The sequence below is a fragment of the Python bivittatus genome, unplaced genomic scaffold (genome assembly GCF_059951505.1).
Source record: "Python bivittatus isolate LINGU-HERP-01145 unplaced genomic scaffold, Pbiv_v1 ctg000690_np1212, whole genome shotgun sequence".
Taxonomy (NCBI): domain Eukaryota; kingdom Metazoa; phylum Chordata; class Lepidosauria; order Squamata; family Pythonidae; genus Python; species Python bivittatus.
In genome coordinates, this window is record NW_028277096.1 from 21,625,870 (window position 1) to 21,650,916 (window position 25,047).

The 25,047-nt window shown below is 41.0% G+C and overlaps 1 protein-coding gene across 1 annotated transcript in view; it reads right to left on the minus strand.

Moving 5' to 3' along the window:
- Positions 1–1,548: 1,548 nt before the first annotated feature.
- PPM1E (protein phosphatase, Mg2+/Mn2+ dependent 1E) overlaps positions 1,549–25,047 on the minus strand; it is a 96,178-nt gene continuing 72,679 nt past the window's right edge. Inside the window, exons 2-7 of the mRNA XM_088152333.1 lie at positions 14,118–14,236; positions 10,098–10,297; positions 9,568–9,756; positions 8,406–8,549; positions 8,091–8,184; positions 1,549–6,624 (exon numbers count right to left, since the gene is read on the minus strand). Coding sequence (XP_088008459.1) covers positions 5,558–6,624; positions 8,091–8,184; positions 8,406–8,549; positions 9,568–9,756; positions 10,098–10,297; positions 14,118–14,236 — 1,813 coding nt within the window. The 3' untranslated portion in view covers positions 1,549–5,557. The remainder of the gene's footprint in view (positions 6,625–8,090; positions 8,185–8,405; positions 8,550–9,567; positions 9,757–10,097; positions 10,298–14,117; positions 14,237–25,047) is intronic.

The window sequence follows — 25,047 nt, forward strand, 5'->3', positions numbered from 1 at the left end:
CTGTGCTTGTGCAGTTTAAGCTCCTAAGAGATGAGGGTATGCAAGGAATAGTTGCTAGATTCAACATCAACATCTTTGCAAAGCACCTTGAGCAGAGTGTTTTGTGTTGGGTTTTTATATAAAAACAACAGCAGTGATGAATGTGTAAAATTGGGCTAGGCAACCAGCTGGTTCCCTTCATTGTGTAGGTTTCACCTCTTTTCAGATGGTACCCTGTGGTTTGCTTTTTTTTTTTTTGTCAGAGCTAAAACTGTTACATTCTCATTACGTATCTGCTCTATTAAAAATAACAGGGCCAAAATTTCTCTTGGAAAATTTAATTTCTACCTTCATAAGATGAATTTCTAGTAACTTTTGGGTCCAGTGCTCTTGCCTGCCTGCAAATTCTAGTTGTGATACTTGTATTTAATGCACACTGACAGTTACGTAATTGCAGTAGAGAATGATCGTGGTGTTACAACTAGCCTGGTGTTGGGATGAGTAAAACTGGTGATTGAGGAATGAGAACATACCTCCAGAAGGAGTCCCTGGAATGGCATGGTCCAGAGTTGTAACTCTGAAATGTTTCAATCCCAAATCACTGTCAAATGAGTACCTCTCATCCTGTGTTTGCTGGGAAATAGAGAAACTACACATTGAGCAGGGTGGATAAGCTGCCTTCTTCAGTGTTTTAAGTAAAACAAATGTTCCAGGCCCTTTTCTTTTGAAAAGAGAATTTGAATTGAAGAGCAGAGGAAGCTAATCCAGTTAAAGGCATTTTTATTTCCTTTGGGAGCAGCATCTAGTCTTAAGACCCTTCTCTTGTTATTTACCTTCAAAATATTTTGCATTATAAAAGTTTTTTTTAAGTAGTTAAAAAGACTTAAGAAAAAGCAAGATTTTTTTACTGTTACATCACGGTTTTGAAATAGACATGTTGGCATCTAGCCAGAATTATATCCATTGATTTTCATGAGCAGCTCTCACTTCCATTCTTGGTGATATTTTAAAGCAAGTTCTGTTAAGACAACTGGAAAATGATTTATTCAGACAGTAAGATAGGTCTCTGCAGGCTTTTTAATTTCGGATCTCTCCCCCAAACATTATTTCTGTTTTGTCTCCCACCAATCCATGCCATTTTCATTTCACTGAGGGTTTGTATGGAGTGATGGTTACTACTGGACTGTGATTGGGAGTGTTGGAATCAAGTTTATCTGAAGCTCTGAGTGATTTTAAGGCAGACCCTCAGCCCTCAGTGATTTTAAGGCAGTCAAGTTCTTGAGAAGCAGAAACTGGGAAGAAAGCGCTACATACTTTTGCCTTCATGATAGAGGGAAAACTAGATATAAATCAAATGTGTTCTCCTACTGGGGGATTTCCCCCCCAACATTTGTACATTTTATTGTTTCTAATGCCTCTCTTCTGTGGGTTTGCTGCTGTGTTTGCACCATGAAGATATGCAGTCTTCTCAGCAGTTAGAAGCAGAAAATCAGATGACAGTTTAACTGCCTATGAAATGAGAGAAGCTCAAGACTTTGTTGTTATTTGTCATTAAATAAGTAGACAGGAGATTTAAGATTTGTTGCTTTATTAAGGTACTGATAGAGGGTGAACATAGTCCTTGTCTTTTGTGAACAGCTTTAATAAATAAAATATGGCTAATACATGATCCCTATCAAATTCGTAAGTTACTGGAACAAAGTTTTCAACAGATCCCAACATATTACTAAATCATTTCTACTAAACTGACCTACTTCATTAATTTCATGACAACACAATTATCTTTCAGTAGCTCTGTAATATACTTGGCATTCTTAAGAATGCACAGTTCTAACATTTTAGTAATAATGATGAATGTCAGCTGGCTCTGTCCCAAGCAAGCCTTGTTCCAACTAATCTTAACTGTTGGCGTTTTTCTTTCTAAAAGTAGGGTTAGACAAATGTTTTATTCTGTCAAACCAAATTTGACATTTGTACAATACTTCATTGTGTTAATACTGGGGGCTAATGTTTAGTCCTATTGTAGAGGTTATATTATAAAGAGAAATCCAGCCTTGTTAGCAGGCATGAGAACCACAGCTCTGCTGTGGTTTTTGTGGTTCTTTTCTTTCTGGAGCTGAACAAGCTGAATCTTGGAAAACTAGGTGTTCAGGTTCTTCGGAGGTAATAAGATTCTAGGCAAGGGGAAGGGCCACTTGAACTATAATTCTCAGTTGTCACATTGCACTTACACGGCATAGTTGTTTTTCTGGCTTAACTGTTCCTCCAAAAACAAAAAAAGCAAAGTTGCCTCTATATACAACAATGAAGTACTGTAAACACGGGACAGATAAAATATCAGGCTACTTTATGAATCTAGATGGAAGGTTCTAATTTGAAAATTATTAAGATGGTAGCAGGGGAGGTTAGATGCTGTCTGAGCATTCTCTTCTCCTCGAACTGCAGCTGTTCTCTTTGAGCCCGGCGAGGTGCCAGAGGGAGAATATCCTTCCTTGCTTGCTTGCGGGTATCCTTAGATTGCTTAGTGGGGGAGCCACAGGATTGTGCTCTTCCAGGAAGTAGAGAGGGACAGATTAACTACGTGGAAGTGGGAGTAGATTCTAAAGTGCTGAGAATGATTGATGGCACTTCGGGAGTATAAATATTCTACCTTTCTTCTGTGCAACTGCAACACAACTGAAATGGATTAGTGGCTTCTTGCCCTACTATTCCATTTCCTGCTGCAAAAGGTATTCCTCTTAATTCTACAGTTTCTGTTGGAGGGGGATTAAAGGAATCCCTTTGAAAGTCACAGTGGATAAATTCACAAGCAGCTCTTGACCAGCCTCTGGAAGGACAGCTGAGAGTCTCTCTTCTCACCAACTGCTACTGCTTCTGTGTTCTTACACAACTGATGCAGATTGTGTGAACTTGAGGGATACTTCAGATCTTTATTGGAAAGATTTCAGTATGCAAATATCACCACTATTTAAATACACAAATTTACAAAACACTTTACAGACAACCAACATTAACACAGTTAAATACCTATATTTTTGTACATTTTCACCAGCTAAAGGATCAAAATACAAGTTACAGAACATTAAGATTATCATTAATTTAAAAGGAGCTTATTGCTTACGTCAGCAAGCAGCAAATGAGGGCGCAGGAGTGTTAACTGAAGAGAACTACTTCCTATTTACCAGTGGCATGAAGAAAAAACACAGCATGTCACAAAGCACTGCTTTTTTTCTTTTTTTCTTTTTTTTTCCCCTCTTGCCTAGTGTATAGAATCAAGCAGCACATACCAGTTCAGGAACAACTACTTTTAAAATACGTATTATACCACATTTGAAAATTTGCCTCACAAATGGATTCTACACACTCTACCACTATGTGATGAAAGAAATGGACACTTTCTATTTTTAACAATATTTTGTACTGGACCACAGTAGGAATGCATTGACAGGTTCCTTCCTGCAGGGTCAAACAGGGAGAACAGCAGGTAATCCATCTATGAATCCACAGGCATGAAGTTAACTGTAAACACAAGAGCATGCTCCAAGACTCCAAGACTTTCCAATTATACCTGCATTTTGGGAAGAGCATCCAACTTCTGCAGCACCCAAGAACTTGGACATGCCTTCAGAGGATTACTTTTGCACATTCCATTGAAGACAGCCATCCAAAAGAAGCAACTGGATCTATCTATCCTTGACTGGTCTGAAATGTTTTCAGGCAAGACAGCCCAAATTGCTCTATTCTACAAGCACTTATTTCTTTGTAACATAATACACCTAAGCCTGCAGTTGTCAAATGCAAACAAATGGTGCTCCCCTCCACAAGTATGAGTAAACCTAGGGCTTTCAATCTCTTAATGGTATTAAACTACTTTTTCTTCCTCTAGTGAATCCTTTTGCAACATGGTATCCTTCAGAATTTCCAATTAGGATGTCCAGATTTTGAGAGTAGCAGTTCCAAAACCTCTAAAGGGTGCCTAATTAAGGACTACTTCACTCATTAAAAAAAAAAAAAAAAAAAAAAACTGTCAGCCCACAAATCAAAGTTCAGAAGCATTTTCTAATCATCAGTATTCTCAAGTTTTCTGTAAATATTTAAATTTGCACGAATGACAGAGTGCATTAGTTAGTGGTATTGATCAGAATATTGTGGAATTCTGTGAGGGTTTTAGATAGTGTAGGTTGAGTGCCTAATATTTCAGTTCATTTAAGCATCCAACAGACTTCTTCTAACATGCTTTATGTGCTTCTTCTACATCCCAGCTACCTACCTTATGTGAACATTAGTGTTTCAAGAGTATTTTACTCATCAAGATTAAGGTCAAAAATGGAAGGCAATCCTCAGACTCACCCTTAACTTGTAACTGGCAATTTAGTTCTCTAGACTTTTAGTTCATTTTGCTATTGCTGCTAGAGTAGATTGCCATGTTCATATTTTTTCATCTGATTGCATTCCCACTTGCTCTGGGCATCCCTAGTAGCTTCGTTTCCTATTCTTAAGGTCTCTTCAGACGAACATGCAGGTGCTCCAAGCAGTTGAGCAAAAATGTCTCCAACACGCTATTATTTCTAAAAAAGATTACTTTCTCTTACCTGGGAAAGCAGAACCGATGACAAATTGGTGGCTTAATGAGTTTTCATAGGACAGTGTAAATTGTATCTGAACTGACTTTACATCAGTTTGACACCTGAGATAAAAGGGACTGGGGAGGAGACCTTAGTGGCTTGAATCAACCACAGTTATTTATTTTAAGCAGTTTAAGGATTATTACTTTTTCAGTTAAAAAGACTAAACTGTCATTAAGTAAACCCCCACCCCCCAAGCCCAAACAAGTTACTGTGATTTCAGTATAGTTTCAATTTTAGCTGCAGGAAATTATCTTTAAAAACTACAAAAACTTGGCATGGCATTCCTTCCCCCTGCCCCATCTTATAAATAGGGAAAAAGTAAAGGTTGAATACATCCCTTGAACTGCATCTTGGATATACAAGAAGAGCTGGGAGGGCCTAGGTGCTAGATTAAACTCCCATATGGCTTTTAACAACAGACCTGCAAAACAACCTGATACATAATTTTTGCTCTTCATATTAAAGAACCCCCATCCCCATGGACTTCATATACCTTCCTACTTCCTCCTCTCATCCACTTACAAAAACCAATAGGTTCTAAAAGAAGGTCTTTCTGAAAATATTGCTCCACAGACTCATCTCTTAACGGGTTTCTTTCTTTTTTTTGCAAATTCTTTTAATGGCACTTTCCTGTCTTGTCCAGTGAGTCAATAAGAATGTCCAGTTCCCACGAAGTAATGAAGCTACACAGAGTACATATAGATCCGTGTGTGTTTGTACATGAGAGAGAGAGAGAGATTAAATGTGTCCAGGAAGTTGCTAGGGAGACTGGTTGTGCCAATCCTTTTTTTTTTTTTCCACTTTGGAGACAAACACTTTTATTCCTAGGATTTATTTACATGAGTAGAGCCTTCCGCAATCTCCTAATTCTGAAATCCTCATTCTTAATTACTTCTAATTCTGTGAATGTCTAGCCTATTGAAGAAAAAAGGAAAATACAAAGGAACATGTTATTTTTTACAACTCCACAGCAGCCATGGGTCTGGTATACAGGGACTTGGCCTTAGCATCAAGAAAATGCTCTCGCCGTGACCTTGGCGACAACCAATGGAAGCTTGCCCAGGACGGCTTCTCAGGAACTTGTTTCTGCGGCTGTTTAGGTGGTTGGGTGAGCAGAGAGCTAAACCTTCTGTGCAGGAAAGTGGCCTCTGCTGAAAGAGCAGCCCATGGAGCTTTGGCTTCAGTCTAGCTAGTCGCTGCCACCGCTTCACATCGCAGAAATGAAAGTGAGAGAAAATGGAAGCTCTTCTTCCCCATGACTTGAACCACTTGCCTTCGGGCCCGGTGGGGATAGGGGGCTCAACCACCACGCTGCACTCACGTGGGCTTATAGAGCCCAAATTAACTGACACCTGGCGACTGTTCTGCCCATCTGTAGAAGCGTCAGCCCCTGTCTTGCTCTCTGCCAATATGCTTTGACTCAAAATCGCCCTCTTTGGTACACCAGCACTGAACACTTGATCTGGGGAAAGGCGTTTGGCACTGTGAAGTTTGCCAGCTTCTGTTTTCCTCAGATCTAAACAGCCTGGATCTTCTAATACGTTGATGCTGGAACCTGCACTCAAGGTAGTTCTGTCTGTGAAAGAATCCACTCTCCCGTCGTATCCAAGATCGGCAGGTGCTGAGACCTGGTGCTGAGGCCACTGTCTCTTGCAGTCACCATGGTTTTCTTTATCATCTCCACTGTCCTCTTGCCCACCTTGGAAAGAGTTCTCTGTCCACTCAGACTCCTCGCTGACACTGATCGCTGTACTCATGTCCCTGAGAAAGACCACGATGACAGTGATGTTATCACTAGAACCAGCATCTCGAGCAGAAGCCACTAACTTGTGTGCCACCATGCTGCTGTCCCCATTGTTCTCCTTCAAGTGGTCAGCCACCACCTTAACAGCTTCATCAGGATTCACTGTGTCATAGAAGCCATCACAGGCTAGAATGAGGTAGTCTTCTGATCCATCAAGCACTGTGGAGCCAGAATCCGCATCTCCACAGATGTATGGCTTGTGCTCTGCATCACCTGGAGCGATTGGACAAACAAAGCCGGAGGAAATTGAGGCCTCTGACAAATAACCACTGAACCACGAATTCTTTCTGTATCTTTGTTTAAGGCAGTAAGAAAAAAAAATACAGGATAAAATAATAACAATGATGGGAGGCTTGACTACCACGAAAGCTGTTGTGTGAAAATGAGACTCCCCAATTTTAACTGAATTCATCAAGTCCCTAGCTCTCATTTAGCATAAAAGCATGAAAACACAGCAGAGGGGAGAAGGCAAATTAAACAGGCTCTAATCATTACTACTTTCAGTAATTGTGTATTTGAAGTTGCAGAGGGTTTTGCCAGGGTTTTGGTTTCGGATCTCTGCTGCTCTGGGGTCCAAACTGATGGGTTACATCTTGGATGAATTGCATGCTGCATATCAGATGTTGTATGAAAGGGGAGATTACTGGGGAAAAGCATCTGTGCACAGCAAGGTCAGGAACTTTTTAAGATTCCAGGCACTCATCCCACCCAAATTGTTTTAATGAGATGTCAGTGGTTTTGCAAAATTTTGAACAATTTTCTGTTTTTAATTTTAATTCTGGAGGCAGCAAGTGGGCCAGACAACCTGGCATCCATGGGCTTCATTTTGCTCAACATTGTGTGTGGGAATGTAAACGTCCATTCTGCCTTGAATGTAGCAGGCTACCTTCATCACACCCTCTGCTGACCAACCTACGCTGCTTCAATGGGGATGACCCTGCTTGAAATCTTCCAGCAATAACTTTTCATAATTTGGACTGGGGGGTCAGGGTGTAAATTGGGACTGTAGACGCTACTGAGAAGAGAGAGACAGCATTTGTCCCAGCAGAGTCCCTCTGGTCTGGCCCAAACTGGATCAGTGGAAACGCAGCAAAATACGCCTGGGATGGAGCCAGCTGGACAAAACCTATTTTAGTGACAGTGCAAAAACCTTGCATCTTTTAATTTAACTAACATAGTGACTGTGAATATTCCTCGGTCTTGAAGATGGACATTTCACTGGTCTTGATTACACAGTTCCCTGTTCTTTAAGCCCACATACGGCAGGCAATGTCACACTCACCGAAAGCCTCTAGTTTAACTAATATGGCCAGTATTTTTCTGTTGCTTTAAACTGTGTCCTGTCTTCCCCAGCCCTCCCTGTGATCTGATCTCTTTGTTTCAATATTCTTTTCTGTACTTCCTGCAGTTCTACAATAATTCTGTTTGAGGAGGAAAGGGCTGCCAAGATTTTTCTAGAACTGACAGCATCACAAATCATTCCAGTGACACCGTGCATGCTGTTTTGCTTTTAATCCCTTCTCTAGCACTTTCTGATGCTCTGCTTGGCTTTGCTCAAAATGTATTGAGTAGACATTTTCATTCAATTGCCCACTATGGCTGCAGCATTTCTTGCCTATCAACACCCACATTAACATTTGTATATTGCAAATGAGTGTAAAATGTAGCATTTTTCCTACCAATGGCTCTGGAGACAGAAAGACTTCCATTGACTCGCCATGCCCCAAACCAGACCACGCAACCTCCAAGGGCCTCGATGCGTTTCTTCTCATCCTAAAGCAGAAGACAATTCACCAATTGGTTGAAGTTCCTGCTGCAGTGGAATTTACCTAACTACTTAATGCTTGTACGCATATTTCCTCTATTTTCATCTGAAACCATAAAAGTGGGTTAGCAAATGCAAAATTGCTGTAGAGGCTGGGTTTGCAATCAGCCAAGCCAGGCTCCCAGCCCCATTTTCTACAAGGGGTTCTATAGTCCTAGAGAGGACTCACCTCCCGATCTGGTTTATGAGGTTTCATCAGTTCTACCGCTTGGCCCCTTTTCACGAGCATTACTTGAGAGTCCCCCAGCCATGCCACATATAACATGTTCCCTCGGATGAACGTCACGACACCTGTGGTCCCACATCGCAAGCTCTACAGAGAAAGCAGAACCATAATTTGGACACAATCTGAGGAAGCTGGACAGCAGTTCAGGCCCTTCTGACACACCCCAACCAAGCCAACAGTTTGAGAGACAGAACGAAAACCAGCTTCTCTGTGTTACAGTCCAACATATTTTTGAAGCCAGTGTGAGTAATAAAGAGATTTTACCAAGCTGTTTGAAACACTGATGTGCACTTCTAATTTGGAACTCCTCAGTGTTCTGGACAAGATCATTTTAAACCTGTCCTAACACATGACCTAAAACTCGAGGACAAAAAACAGAGCTTCAGTGGGTAGGTACCAAACCAGTACCATAGTGTGAACAGTTATTTTCATACTACCTTTTTAATTAAAGGAACAGACAGAAACAGGAAAAGTCTACCGGCTTTCCAGTGATCAAAGCGATTCAAAATAGCTTCTGTTACAGGCAAAAACCAGGCTTTAGGGATTTGCCCAGAATAGGAAATACTGAGTAAATGAATTCTAGAGCCACATTAAAGCCAGCGTAAGATCAACTTGTCAGTGCATAATCATTACATCAGAACATATGGATTTTCCTCAATAAAACAGATACGATTCCATAGCAACTCATTTGCACTCAGCTTGACCATCCCTTCAAAATTAAGGTTAATATTTTTACTCTTTGAAAGAAGCACCCAGTATTTGTTATTCAGGAGGTTCCAAGCTGGGAAAATGATAAATTTCTTCGAAAGAAACAGAATCAGTCTTTAAATTAAATTATTTTCTAACAATTTAAATTTTAAAAATCCGCAAAAATACTCTTCAATTCTGTCTGAGTGTCAATGCTAAAATTCCAGGTAAGTGGTCTGGCTTGCAGGAAAACAAAACAACACCTTTTGCAGACATTTCTTCCAAACAACTACCCTGGAAGGAAGTTTTATCCAAGTTTACTCCTCTATGGGAATGGATGTAGATTCTGTCCAGTTGTTGACCGGACACTTCCCAAAACCAAATCTTGTCCACTCGCCAACCAATGATGTCAATTCACCTCTCTGGCTGCCTTCTGCACAAAGCGTTCATCTGTTACCCGGAAGGCTTTGCAGAGCGCTTCAGCAGGATCGTGCTGGAACATCTCTTGGTGCACCAAGTTTACATGCAGGTGAACTGAGGCATAGATGGCGGCATCTACTCCTCCATGGCCATCAAACACTGCAAAATAGGCCTGCTCCTCTTGATCCTGCAAATCAAAAGAGAAGCAAATCCAAAGGAGAATGATCTGAGGCTGAGCAGCTTCAGCAATCAGGTTATGGAGAGGGCCTTTAAACATAGGAAATTTAAGTCATGCTTGAACTGACTAAAAATCCTGCACCGAGGTTAGTCCCATAGGAAAAGGGATATGGATATAACAGTGGAGACGTCTGTGTGGAGTTCCTTCGTATTTTATTTCCTTCACCACCCACCTTATTAAGCCTACCTGCAATAATTTCCCTTGGCGCCCACTTGGGTCCTTGGCTATCTAGAGTTTCTACTAATACGCCTTAGCTCCCTGCCGTCTCACTTCTTCCAAAGGCCCTTTACCTCAAGGTTGAAGAGTGTGTTGAAATCCGGGATGCAGACATGCTTGTCTTCCATTTTGCGGCGCATGTTCTTAATGGCGTGGATCGATGTCTCATAGTAACGGTGGGGCTTCTGCTGAAGCGGGAAGTCCTTCGCCCAGGTGCTGCAAATATCGTGAAGCTTGCTGAACACGGTGCGAGCCAACTTCTCTGTCTCCACCTCTGCAAGGAGTTCCAACACCATGGTCAGAATGAAAAGCTCCTTGTTGAAATACAAAGAAAAACTATCTGCTGGGATGAATTCTTTTCCACTGATGTTTTGCTGAAATACTAGATATGAACAGGGGGTCTTAGCCATCCTATTGTGACCTTCCCATATTTTAAATGGTTTGTTTTAATTTTCTAAATACCACCTAGAAACTGGTAGAAGGAAACTTTGAATTGTGAATTAAAGATGCAGCATAAATAGGGAGAGAATGCACTACATGTCTTTCTGATAAAATCTTGATTACAATAACACTTCACCCAGCTGGCTGGATCCACTGCTAGTGCCGCCTTTTCAAAATCACTCATTCACCTGTGTAAAATTCTGTCTCACCTACAGAAACCAGTGAACAGCTTGGTGTGAACGATTAGACTCTGAGTCACTACGTTTTTGCATGAAATTACACAGACTGGCACTTCTCTAGACTTTTGAACAGCCTAGTTTTAGCACTAAGTTTCTTGGTCACATCCTAGTCTCAGAACTGGAACCTCCTCGTGGCCCACTTATGAATCTTGAACAAATGATGTTCATTGGAGACATAGAGAACTGGCAGTTTAATATGGCCTTAAAGCAGGAACTGGTGTTCCTCTCTACTAGCAGCAGTCCAGTGGCTTTTCTTGGAAAGAAGTAACTGGTTCTCTTCCATCAGAAAATCTCAGTGGAATAACATGGTGAATTACCAACCCATCCACACTAAGATGGGCCAGTCTCCCAAAACGGAAATGCTATCCATACATGCATTCAGAAGCCTGGAGAGATTCTGGAAATACAGAAAGCAAAAGCAGAAATGTGCATTTTTGCTGGAGAGGAAGGCATGCTCCACAACCAGAGAGAAAAGGTCCACTTGCTATGCTGATACTTGGAAGTGCAGCCCCCTGGGGATGGCACACACTGCGAGCATCATCAATAATTACTGGTTCACATTTTTTTTAAAGAGCCCTCAACAGCTTATCCACCCCCATGCAGCTGTAAATTACTCATCAGTTGTTAATGCTGGAGTGCTGTGCTCAGGCTGAGTCAGCTGTCATCCCGTCTAGGCTACCACCAATACATTTTTCCCCTCCTGCCAGGAAGGCTTAATTGTATCAATTGTAGCAGCAGTCCCAGCCCAGCCACTTTACTGCATAATGGTGGCTGGTTGGCCCAAAATTGCTGCATAAGAAACTTCACTGTCTTCATAGGTTAAAATCCAAAAGTTTCAGAAGTGCTTGTAACACATGGCAGAAAAGGTAACAGATGGCCAGCAAAGACCTACACTATTAAGTTTGCTCTTGGAATTCTTTTAAAGGCCTTGACAACTAACCAGGAATGGGTACATCTGTATAGGTTTTTCAGAAGACAAACCCCATTGGATATTATATGCTTGACCATTTGAAAAGGAGCAGCTGAAAGAGGACAGGTGGCCTTGTGGACCAGAAACCATCAAAGAAGAGTCTTTCAAAGATTGGTACTTTTGAACTTGTTTTTAAACAAATTGGCCTTCGGATTGAAAAGTGAGTTGCTGTTGTTCAATTTTTATCCCATCTTTTATTATTTTTTATTTTTTATATATATATATAAATATATAAATATAAATATAAATATATATATATATATATATATATATATATATATAGCCAAATTTGTAGAAGTTTGATTTTACATATATTTGTTGTTATTTAGTCGTTAAGTCGTGTCCGACTCTTCGTGACCCCATGAACCATATTGCGCCGGGCCTTCCTGTCCTTCACTGCCTCCCTGAGTTTGCTCAGTTTCATGCTCATTGCTTCAGTGATGCTATCTAACCATTTACATATATACATATACATATACATATATACATATACATATACATATACATATATATATATATATATATATATATAGCCAAATTTGTAGAAGTTTGATTTTACACCCCTGAGCAGTTTGCAAAGAGGAAAAGAGCTCCAGAGGAAGCTCCCAGCTGAGTGGTGGAGTCTCCAAATGGCAAGTGCAGTTCAATGTGGCCACATGCAGAATAAAGAAATCCAAATTTCTCATATATATTAATGGCATCTGAGTTGGAAGTGATGATCTGGAAAGGGATCTTGGAGCCATGGGGACTGAAATTCTGAAAATGCCAAGCTAGTGTGTGATGGTGGTTAAAAAAAAAAGGCAACTTCCATACTTGGAGTCATTTAGAAAGGAATTGAAAATGAAAATCAATAAGTAATGCCTTTAATATAATTTGATGTTGAGCCCATGCTTGGAGCCCATGAATTGGACAATGTATGAAAAGAGTGAATAAAACTATTAGATGCACAGCAGCTCCCTACAAGGAAAGGCTACTGCATAGGGTTTTTAAATTTAGAGGAAAGGAGAGTATGGGGAGATAGAATAGAAGGACACACAATAATGCATGGCATGAAAAATGTGGATACACAGCCATTTTTCCCCTTGTCTCTAATGTTAGAATTTGGAGTCTTCCACTAAACTAAATGCAGGGAGATTCAGGACTAACATCCAAATAGGAGATGGAGGGCGAAACAGGGACTTGAAATCAGCAAAGGAACTGATTCTCAGGAGCCCTGCCCCACGCTGCTCCTCCTGCTAGAGATATCCCATGGAGCTGACCTGTATCCCAGCCTGCTGGTCATTACACATGCATGACTGGGCTTTGTAACTGCAAGAAGGGCCCTTGGAGTAGAGCAGCTGCCAAGAACTTCCAGCATTCTCAGATATTCCATGTCAATGATGAGTCTGAAAAATGTCAGCATTTCCTTGGAGACTGTCAAATATTTATGCAAGTTTAACAGATCTCAATTTGAAATTAAGGAGGGTTGCTCAGCAGAACAATGACGGATCTGTTTCATTCACCTGCACAGGATATGAAACAGAGCAATACCAACAAACGAAGCAAAAATAAGCTGCGTCGTTTGCTCAGCACTTCATTTTTTTTATATTTTAAACAAAAGCAAAGGGAGGGAAGGATGACAATCTATTTTCCAGGCTGAACAATAAGCAGCCTGTCAGCGTGTCCTAGGAGATGTTATCCCTCATCCTAGCAAGTGTTCGAGAATCTTACTCAGCAGTATTCTGACTGAACAACATATATGTCCTTGAGCGGGTGGGTGTAAAGTTTTGCTGCATCATAAATATAAAAAAAAGGAAAGGGAAAATTTCTTTTGCTTTTTAACCTGTTACACCATGACACCGCAGCCACCCAAAAAAGCAAAATATCAAGACTTCCGTAGAACCTCCTGATGGGCTGCATCCCAGATGAAAGAAGACTCTATCAATGAAAAATGAAGAGAAATTGTTCCAAAGTCCTCAAAACAGGCTAAAATGCAGGCAGCTTTTTCTTTACAGGAGAGCCGCTCCATCCCCACAAACATCTTAATTTGACTCTTTCTCCACTTTTTCAAGCTTTCATAACCTTAGGAAGGGTGGATATTGTTTGCAGTGGCCATTTGTATGTAATGAATTTTATACATGATTACAAGTATGGCTGCACTATACACCTGTACAATATTTGAATGATTTACTTTTGATTCTTTTCCTTAATTTCCAGTATAGAATTTCCTTCTTTCACAGCAACAAAATGCTAGGTTGACATTCACTCAGCAGAGCCAATAGGTCAAAGTACATGATTGGTTTCATCAAGACATATTCTGGGATGGGGTCTAGGGAGAAATTTAAACAGCTGGCCTCCTCCTCTATCCCTCACTAAGAAATACAAGGGCAATTGCTACAGAATATTGGAGGTCCTGGGTTTGAGAGCTATGGGTAAAACTCTGTGTGGTGTATCTTCTCACTTACGTATGATCCCGTCTGGGCTGTCCGCATGCTTGGGCAGGTAATGGGTGGAGAGGTCACTTTGGAGAACTTCATCAGCTGTTGCACGTGCTAAAGCTGCTGCCAGAAGGGAGGGGCAATTACTGGAAGAGAAGGAAGAAATGGGAAATGTTTCAAGCTTTTCCAGCAAGCAAATAGCCAGATACAGAACAGCACCAGGGTCACATATGAGGTGGAAGCTACCCAAGAACCTTGAAGGTTAGTGATGTGATTTCTCTTTTTTCTTTCAAAAAAAGTCAGTGGTTTAACCATAAAGACTCTTGTTCTTAATTTTTATTTATTTATTTTGAAAGGTTACTTTGTTCAGCTTTATTTCTGTTTATGGTTTCCAGCCACGACTATACAGCTGCAAAATCATGGATCTGGAAGGGGCTCTATTGAAGCCACTGAGTCCAACCCCCTTCTAAGAGCAACATCCAGACTAACCATTACAAGACAGAGGGTCACCTAGCCAGTTGAGCCCTTCTAGGGCCTACCACCTCCATAGGCCACTAGTTCCACATAGTCAAATTTCCATTATCATTAGGAAGTTCTTCCAAATATTCAAACTGAAATCTGCCTTCCTATAGCCTAAGACTATAATTCCATATCCTGCACTCTGAGATGGTAGCAAGCAAATCTTGATCTCCTGTGTCTCTTTTTCAGGCACTGAAGGGGATAATCACACTGTCCTCAGTCTTCCTCTTTCAAGGCTAAACATACCACATCCCCTCAATCTCTCTTCATAGGCTGTGGTTTTCCAGGCTCCTGGAAAATCCTACTGAGTTCTATCACAAGACATTTCCTTATTTTTCTTGGAGAAGAATGGCGTTTGGAAGTTAGAGGCCAAAATGTGAACTAGGCAAGGCCCAGCTGAAAATGAACTGTTGCCATAAATACAGCAGGGCTACTTAACTTAAAGGGCTACTCTTTCCCTGTTCCCATCTGTAATGTGGGGTTATTAATACTGCTCTTTCTTTACTTGGTTATTGCAAGGACTGAGAATACAGTATTATTTGAGGAGCAAGCAGAATGCTTAAGAAATGCCATCTATCCTAATCATTGAAAAGGAAAGAACCATTCCCTTTTATCTTGGATTTGCACACATTTACTTCAATCCTTGGTGCTGGATCAATTTCTTTTCCCTTCTCCTCCAGCTAACTATGATATGTTTTAGTATGTATAAGGGTAGGGTTGTGACTGAAGAGATTCCTACCATAATTACAACAGGCACTGGTTTTTAGACACTTAAAAGAATTTAATGTAGCCTGGATCATAACAGACCCTAGCACTGTAAAGTAATCCTTTCTTTTTCCTTGTAATGACAACAGGAAAACTGAGATCAGTAGTTTTCTGTCCAAAAGTGCAGTTACCCCACAACACACGCAACATTTCAGGCTGTTGTCCATATCCATTGCTTCCATTGCAGATTGTTGCCTTATACTATCTGAATTCATAATTTAATGTGATGGTTCTGGTTTAGTGTGATGTGTGGGTAAAAGGCAGTAAGTTTTGATCAATAAAACCACAATAAAATCATGGTTTGTTGGTTTAATACATGCAACTCTAGCTTCATATTTTCTGTAGGCTAAACAGACCCAGTTCCTTTAACCGTTCATCACAGGACTTGGTTTCCAGTCCCATCATCATCTTGGTAGCCTTCATCTGAACTCGCTCCAATTTGGCAATGTCATTTTTAGATTGAGGTGCCCAAGACTAGACACCCTTTTCAAGTGAGGTCTCACTGAGGTAGAGTGAGACAATTAGTTTCCATGAACTTATGAACCTCTTTGCTCCTATTAATACATCCCAGAATAGCATTTGCCTTTGTACCAGCTACATCTCATGGTTGGCTCACATTCAACATCTTCTAGAACATCCAGATCCTTTCACATGTATTACCACTGCCATGCCAGATCTCCCCCATCCTATACGTGACTCTGTTTTTTCTCCCCAGATGCAGAATTTTACACTGCTCCTTGTTAAATTTCACCCCGTTTGTTTCATCACTGCTGAAGCTCATCTAGATCTTTTTGAATCTCTCTTCTAAATTGTTAGCCATTCCTCATCTGTCATCTGCAAATTTCAAAATCATCTGCTCAACCCCTTCACCTACGTCATGAATAAAAATATAAGAACAGCACAGGATTCAGGAGAGAACCCTGTGGGACTCCACTCAATACTAAGCTGTTGGGGAACCATTTAGGAGTGTTTTCTAGACCCTATTCAGCCAACAATGAATCCATCTAAAAAATGAGTCATCTAGCCCATATTTTACTTTTTTATTAATGAGGCTATTGTGAGAGATTCTGTCAAGTGTTTTGCTGATAAAAAGAAAAACATTTAAAATTTATTTAAGAAGGTACTTTGGTCATGGGGTTACTACTGGGGCTTGGATCCCTGACTAGATAGACTAGCTCAATACAAAAAAATCTTCTCTTGCCCCTGGAGTCAGCTTTGCCTCAAAATCCAAGGGAGCCCCCACTCCAAATCTCACATCTGTCTCACTGAGAATAGGATACTGACCCAATTCCCAGGCTGAGAGCCACCTATTCACCAAATTTCCATCCTTAAATTCAGCTTCTGTACAGTGCTGTAGCGTCAAGACATCTTCTGTCTCCTTCCCCCATTTTACCCAGATTATCCTTCTTACGCCAACAGGATCTGTTTTGAAACTGTAAACGTAGAGCACCCTTACATAAAACACTTATAACTTACATTGCAGATACTAAATGTGGCTATTTCAATTTTTTGCATGTCATGTTTCTGTAAATTCCTTTAAGATAGGATTAAAACTAAAATACCAACAATACCCACCAAATAATATGCTGTCAAGAATAAAATGCTAACCCTTTAACTTAAATGCCATCAAGAAGAACTCCTTTTCAGCATCAGCAGTTGTGCTGTCTACCCACACAGTTGCTTGGAAGTTCAAAAATGCGCAGTCTTGCATAGCAGGAGCAGACTTCAACTCCCAGAATTCCCCCAGCCAGCAAATTTAAGTCAAATTCTTGGGGCCTTTTTTATCCATTGAAGAAAGACGGAGAATGTGTTACTCAATGAAAATACCCTAATCTGGGCTCTTTTGTCACCAGTGCATCCCTGAGAAATGTGATCTTATTGTTCATAAATTAGCCTGCCAAAGAAGAACCATAAAGGCTAACATCTGGGGGAGATTTCTCTCCAGTCCAGAATCTGAAGCACTTATGCCTTTGACACGAAACTGAGGATGCCAGTTATGATTACTTTAATGTTGCCTGCATAAGTCCAGATCTTCCATCACAGGGCCTCACACAGTGAGATCATCTTTTCCCACTGCTTGTTCCCTATGGTCTGCTGCTGGCAGATTCCCTTACCCTAAGACCGAAATGGCCACGCACGTCCACATTTTCCATTTTGCTCGGAGGACTCTGACCAGCCCTCGTTTATATCTCAAAGAACAAAACAGCAAAAAGCAATTATTCTGAGCAATGATCCGAAAGGTTTTCCCTCAAAAGAAAAAGAAATGAGCCTCACTATAGCGAAGTCATTTTCTGCTCACTTTTGCCTTTGATCTGCAACTAGAGCAGTGTTTCTCAATCTTGGCAGCTTTCAGATGTGTGGACTCCAAGACCCTTGCTGGCTGGGGAATTCTGGGACTTGGAGTCCACACATCTGAAAGCTGCCACGGTTGAGAAACACTGGCTTGACCAAGAAGGGGTGGTGTCCGGCACCCACCCCAGGGAGCCAGAGTAGACCCTGATACTAATTGTTGATAACTGACTACTATTGAACAGAAACATGCCTTAAAAATTACTGGTATTGCATAGAGATATGGAAGAGTGCTTTCATGCTGTCTCCTCTGACTAGTAGCAAGATCTCCAGGGACAAACCAGCACCTGTTATATGTGGTCTAGCATTCCACCATAGCTCTTCCCCAAGCTTACTCTTAAACACACACATTCTCTCTCTCTCAAGAATGCAACCTTCCCATTAGTATCACACTCAGAACATTCATCGTTTTGCCCACAGGTCTCTCTATGGGTCTCCTCCATGCTCACGCCTGAAGCTTACAGTTTTGAAACTCTGTGCTTATCCAGCATACAATGCGGGCCTCCACACAAGCTTAGTTAAATTAGAAGGTTTTGAAAGTATATCATTCTAAAGGTTTGATCAGGTAGGCGTTTGGCACAATACCCACAGTTGTTTTTCTGCAGTCTTGTGAATAACACCCCCAAACTGGAAGGAGGCAAGTGTAATAGTATGTGGGAATGACCTTGGGAGACGAGGTGAAGAAATGTTGCCAAGGGAACGGTCAGATAAGAGAGGGCATAGCCCACAGCTGCATAGTGGGTACAGCAAGAAGCTCAGGAGGAACCCTCCCTAAGTTCTCGGGCTGTAAAGGTGGCGGTGGGAGATTTGTACTTTCAGACTTGCAAGATTCTGTTACTGTAGCTTTACAATAAAGTAGAATTAGCTTATCTGGCCATGTTTCCTATCTGGTCTACCTGGTAAGGCTGACAGCAACTTCCATCAATGAACTTGGGAGGGAACTTGTTTGAACTGCGGCCCCGGATTTCCTTTCTATGCACCTGAGAACCAGTCATGGAGCTGTGGAGAAGCTCTCTACTCGTCTGTCCCCAAGCTATTCTATTTTTGTTCTGATTTGAAGTCGTCTAATCCGTTAACCCTTTTCCAAACTCATCCAAAATGAGGGGAGGGGAATCCAAGAAAATACCCCTTCCTCTATCAAGAGATTTGCTTTTCATAAAATCAAAAGTCAGCTCTGGAATTCACTGAGGGGATGTCAGAAAATCTGGCACCTCTGATTCCACGCACGCTGAATTTCTCACACCACTTCCAATTAAGCTAGCATCAAGGAACGCTTCTTGTCCTTCCAGGCTGTGTGTTGCTATTCTGCGTATGTGAAAAGAATTATGTGCATCATCTCCACTCAGGAAATAACGTGTATTTTCCGCCTGTATCCTGCAGGCAAAATGTCATCTATTAAGGCACTCCTCTTGATGTGCAGCTCTAAAATGGCACTGACATTTCTATAAAAAGCTGAGAAACTCTAAATTCCACAATGCTAACCACAAGATGGAAAGGTAATTTTTGAGGGGTATGTGTGTGTCTGTGAAGACAATGCAATTGTACAGTACTTAATTTTTGAGAGACAAGTGACCAATTTATTTTAATTTGCTGAGGTTGAATCTATAAATGAGATTTAATCTATTTCCTTTAAAGTTCTTGCTAAGAAATTGTTTCTGGAAATCAATTTAACTACCTGCATTCTTGGTTTTCTGCAAGATATTTAAATCCACTTTTAAAATGAAAATTTCTGCAGCTGCAGATAGTCAAAACTGATTTTTTTTTGCATAATAGGGACTCCCTTGCCCATAAACACTGCATTTATTTGTCAGTTTTTATCCTGATGCTTCACTGTTAAAAATAAACTGAATTTTTTTAAACATGTGATTTATGTACTGCCTTTCAACTCCAATGTATACAATTTAGACTTTTTTTTAAAGCAATTATAAAAGCCCGTAAAAGCAAGTCGAAACCTTAAGAAGCTCAGCAATTCGGCTATACCAATCCAGACCAAAAGTCACAGTGGCACATTGTTTAAAAAATCCTAAAGTAGTTTACAGTAACCTAAATCCTAAAATAATTTACAGTAACGGGAGGAAATGGAGTTAAAGAATGCCAAGATCATGATGAAAAGATACCGTTATGTATCTTTTTACATAAGACATGATAATTTTGAGTCCAGACTTCCCACAGGGCAAGTACCACTGCTTAGTTCACCATCCCCAAGTAACCTGGACTAACATTTGCCAGCCATGACACCCAGGGCAAGGCTTTCTCCTAGGAGACTAGTTGAGGCATGGGATTGAAAATACTTCTGAAGCACTAATTACAACAACGGTTACAGAAAAGTACTAGAAATAACAATAATAACAATAATAATTATCATTGCAATACCCGGAGACAGAAAAGAGAAGAGAACTGGAGAAAATCACAAAATATAGAACGACTGTGGCAAAAGAAAGCAAAGGTAGTCCCAGTAGTCACAGGCGCCTTGGGGGCAATCCCAAAACATCTGGAGCACCCCTTGAAGACCGTCGGCACTGACAAAATCACCATCAGCCCATTGCAAAAAGCAGCTTTACTTGGAACAGCTTCCATCCTGCGACGATACCTCTAACACCCTCAGACAACAACATCTGCCTATCCCAGGTCCTTGGGAAGGACTCGGGTGGATAACAAATGCCAAATCCAGTCTGAACATCTGGCTGACTGTGCGACCAACCATGATAATGCTGCTGCTGACGATAGGATTTTGAAGAAGCAGGATAAGAAAAGCATTGACGCTTTTGAACTTTAATTTTGGAAAAGACTCCTGAGAAGACCACGGACAGCCAAGAAAACAAACCATTTTGGCTTTCTTTTTGTAAAATAAATGACATGGTGTAATATGTCATTTGTTGTTGTTCATCTGAGGTTGTATTTACCTACTTTTGAGAACTGCTAAGGACCGGATGACTTTTATTATGTCCTGATACGTAAAACCATAGAACTCAGAGAGGGTGTACTTTCTTTTTCACACAACTGTACACGTTTCTGGTAGAATACATGTTACACCTCTGCTTCGTGAGCTGCATTGGCTACCAGTCTGTTTCTGGGTCCAATTCAAGGTGCTGGTGTTGACCTTTAAAGCCCTTCTTGGCATGGGACTAGGCTATTTGAGGGACCGCCTCTCCCCAATTTCATCTGCCCACCCCACTAGATCTACCAGAGTGGGTATGTTACAGGATCCATTGTCTAGGGCAGTGTTGTCCAAACTTGGGCACTTTAAGATGAGTGGACTTATGGCTGGCTGGGGAATTCTGGGAGTTGAAGTCCACTCATCTTAAAGTGCCCAAGTTTGGACAACACTGGTCTAGGGAGTTACATTTGGTGGGCCCCAGGCAGCGGGCCTTTTCTGCTGTGGCGCGCGGATTGTGGAACCTTCTCCCCCGAGGTGAGATTGGTCTCATCACCTCTGAGCTTCCAGAGGTCCCTCAAGACCTAGTTATGTCAGCAGCCTGGGGACCCCAGAGGACGGGGAACTGATGAGGTGGCTCTCTTGTTAACATCCATTCACCTATTGTTTTCCTTTTCTGTTTTAGTTCTGTTTTCATAGTTTTTAATGTTTTAATAATTGTTATATAATGGTTTTACGTAATGATTGTTTACATATTTATTGTTCTATTGGACTGTTGTACGCCACCCAGAGTCACTTTTTGCGAGGTGGGCGGCCCTATACATTTGATTAATAAATAAAATTACCTGACTTGTATCTTACTGTGAACATTTTAACTGCCCCTTATCATTGTGATCTACCCTGTGTTGGAAGATGTGGTGGCATCCAACTTCAAGAAACAAACAGCACTATCTCTTCTTCTGCGTCTCCCAAATGCAAGAAAGCATGAAAGATGGCTCTTCTTTTTAATAAGCACTAGCTTTTTTCTGCCTCTCCCTTCTCAAAAAGGACAGTGCCCATGTAATTTTAGTTAAATTGCGTTCATCCGTCCTCTCTGCCCAAAAGCTTTGATCACCCCATCAAGGACTTTGGAGCTAGGAAGTTTCTGCCTTTTAATAAAATGTGTGAGTCAGAAAAAGCACTGCCAGACTCTGCCTGTTTTTTTTTTCTACTGTAGACTAACATGGCTTTCCTCCTACAAATTTGAAAGGTGGCTTTCTCTGAATCTGTTCCATAGCTCAGAGAGAGAGAAGCATCTTTCCTGAGTATCCTGTGGAACTCCAACAGATTATCGGTATATTGAATTATGCCAAGAGAGCTTGATTCTCTGTGGTACGCAAAGAAAAGAAAGCAAAAGAGGTTGACTTTTCAGTCTGCCCCAATGGATTTCTCCAATCTTAAAACAGCAAAAAGGAAATGTGCTTAAAAAAAATAAATCTGCAACCGAACAGCGAAACTGAAAAATATTATTACAGCCCAATCAGCATCATTAAAATATCTGTAAAACATCAGTGGATTATAAAAACAGTTGCCCAATTAAAGGCAACATTAATCTGTCACTTCCTGCAGGAAATTGATCTGGTATAATGCTCCTGAACACAATATGACTCCTAAGAGGCCTCAAGTCTTTGTTCAGGCATAGCTTATTATAAATTAATATTTATATTCTGTTCTGTAGTCTAAAAATGGACACTCAAGGTGGCTTGCATACAGGGAAAGCAAATAATTGCAACAACCATAAAGCAACATCAACAAACATCATACAAGATGAGAAAGCCTAACTCAGTGGTCTCCAATCACGTGCTCTCTAGATTCTTTGGACTCCTAATCCCATTATCCCCAGGCAGCATGGTCATTGGTAAAGTGGACCTTAATTATACTGGGGAAATACACGGATGTCCTCTGCAGAATAAGACAGTATAACTGAGAGAAGTAAGTTTTAAGGCATCCCAGTCCTAACAAGGATACCTTAATGAAAATGAGATTTAAATTTAATTATTTAATTGGATTTAATTTAATTAATGCGATTAAAATTAATTTAATTAAAATGAGATTTATCTAATTTTTTTTTTTGATCAAATCTCAATATGAAACCCCTTTTTTCACCCACTGTCAGTGCAAGGAACCACTTAGTGCTTGAAATGAACTGTTCATTCTGCAATCATAGAGGTGGAAGGGCCATCTAGTCCAACCTCTTGCTTAATGCAGAAATTCAAATTACAGTAAAGCTCAACAGATGAGTCCTGTAATGGGAAGAAGGAGTAACCTTGAGGAACAGGAGGAAGAGCTGCAGCCAAGACAACACTTAGATAAGAGAAATCTGGGTCCGGGGCAGAACTGTAACCTAAGTAAGCCTCTCAGATGAGACCCTCCCTATTTCTCACGAAGATGGAGGGAGGGAAGAAGCACATTCAGACTTGCAAGATTCTGTTACTATAACCTTATAATAAAAATAGTATCAGCATGTACGACTTTGGTTTCGTAGTCTGGTCTACCGTGATGGGGTGACATCTACTTCCAGTGAAGGGAAGCCCATCTCCATCCTAGGTCACTGGATCCACTGTCAAACTGCTTTTACTCTTAAGAAATGTTTCCTTCCACTCAACTGGAATTTGCCTTCTGGTAATTTAAATCCACAATTCCATATTCTAGCACTCTGGAATAGTAAGCACGGGTTTTGATCTTCTGTGACACATCCTTTAGGACAGTGTTGCTCAACCTTGGAAGCTTTAAGCTGTGTGGACTTCAACTCCCAGAATTCCCCAGCCAGCAAGGCTGCCTAGGGAATTTTGGGAGTTGAAGTCCACACAGCTTAAGGCTGCCAAGGTTGAGAACACCACTTTAAGGTATTTCCTTCCCTTTAATGAAATATATACACTTGTTCAAATGAATAAAATTAAACTGATTGATGCAGGATAAAACAAAACTATTGCTTTCTGTCACTTCCTTCGCTGACACAACCTAAAACTGTATTGGCCTTTTTTGCTGCCATGGCACACTGTTGACTCGCTGAGTTTACAACCAGCCAATATTTCAAGATTTTTCCTTGAAGCACTACTAGTGAGCCAACACTTCCCCATTTTATTACTTGTGAATTTGATTTCTGTTTCCTTCTCTGCACCTCTAAAATAGCAAATCGTTCATCAAATGCTTTGACCTCGGGAAACCAAGATTTAGTTTGCAATGCCCTTGGCCGGGGGCGGGGAGATGTTACCCTTCTCTTCTAATGCTCTCATTGCATTATTGTTTTGTGAGGCACCCAGGGTGACGGTTCACAATACAGGCGGCGAGATAAGTCTTTTAAATAAATAAATGAACGAACTGGAAAAGCATCCAAATCAATAGACGGGGGTGTCTATTGATCCCCACAAAACAGTACGAGATACAGGGACCTATGATACCTACACTGAAAAATTTATTCAGGGTTTTTCGTATTGGGAATTTTACTTCGTAAGCTGCCCAGAGTCACTGTGTGTGAGTTGGGCGGCCATATAAATTTGTTGAATGAATAAATAAATAAAGTATTCAGGCTTACTAAGTATAATTAAGGAATCGATATTGAGTGTTAAAGTCTTAAAGAGCCTCGGGTCTGACGATCTGGTGGAACGCCTCTTCTGCTACAGCCCTGCCTGGTTCTTAGGTCATCAGGAGAGGTGCGTTTAAAGATGCTCCCCCTGCCAGAAGCACAACCATCATATACAAAGGTAAGACCTCCTCCTGTTACCTCCCAGGTAAACAAATGCTGCTCCCAGAGAGGTGCCTTTCAGTGACTCCAGAAATGGAGCAGCATATAAATTGTAGTGATAAATAATGAATCAGTCTGGTGTTCCATTTTAGTTAGAGTAAGCCTCCTTGTCTGAGTATACTTTTACTGAGAACTAAAAAAATAAATGTATAGGATTGCTCATCAATGGATCTTTAAACAGCATTTCCTGCTGTTTTTCTTCCATGGATTGCCTGTGCCTAAATGATGCAATGGAAGCAGATGTTGGACTGTTTGAAGAAGCAGGATAGGAAGAGTATGGATGCCTTTGATCTCTGGTGGTGGTGAAGGATCCTGAGAAGACCGTGGACAGCCAAGAGAACAATCAAATGGATCATCAAACAGATCAACCCAGAGTTCTCCCTCAAGGCACAAATGACCAGGCTCAAATTATCCTACTTTGGACGCATCATGTGAAGACCCAGCTCTCTGGAGAAGGCTCTAATGCTGGGAAAGGTGGAAGGAAAGAGAAGAAGAGGAGGACCAGCAGCAAGGTGGACAGACTCGGGCTGCACCACTGGAAGACATGAAGGACCAGGTTGGAGATAGGTCATCCTGGAGAGAGGTCTATTTATATGGTTGTTAAGAGCTAATACCAACATGATGGCAGATAATCAATCATGATGCATTTGCCAAAACCAATTCTT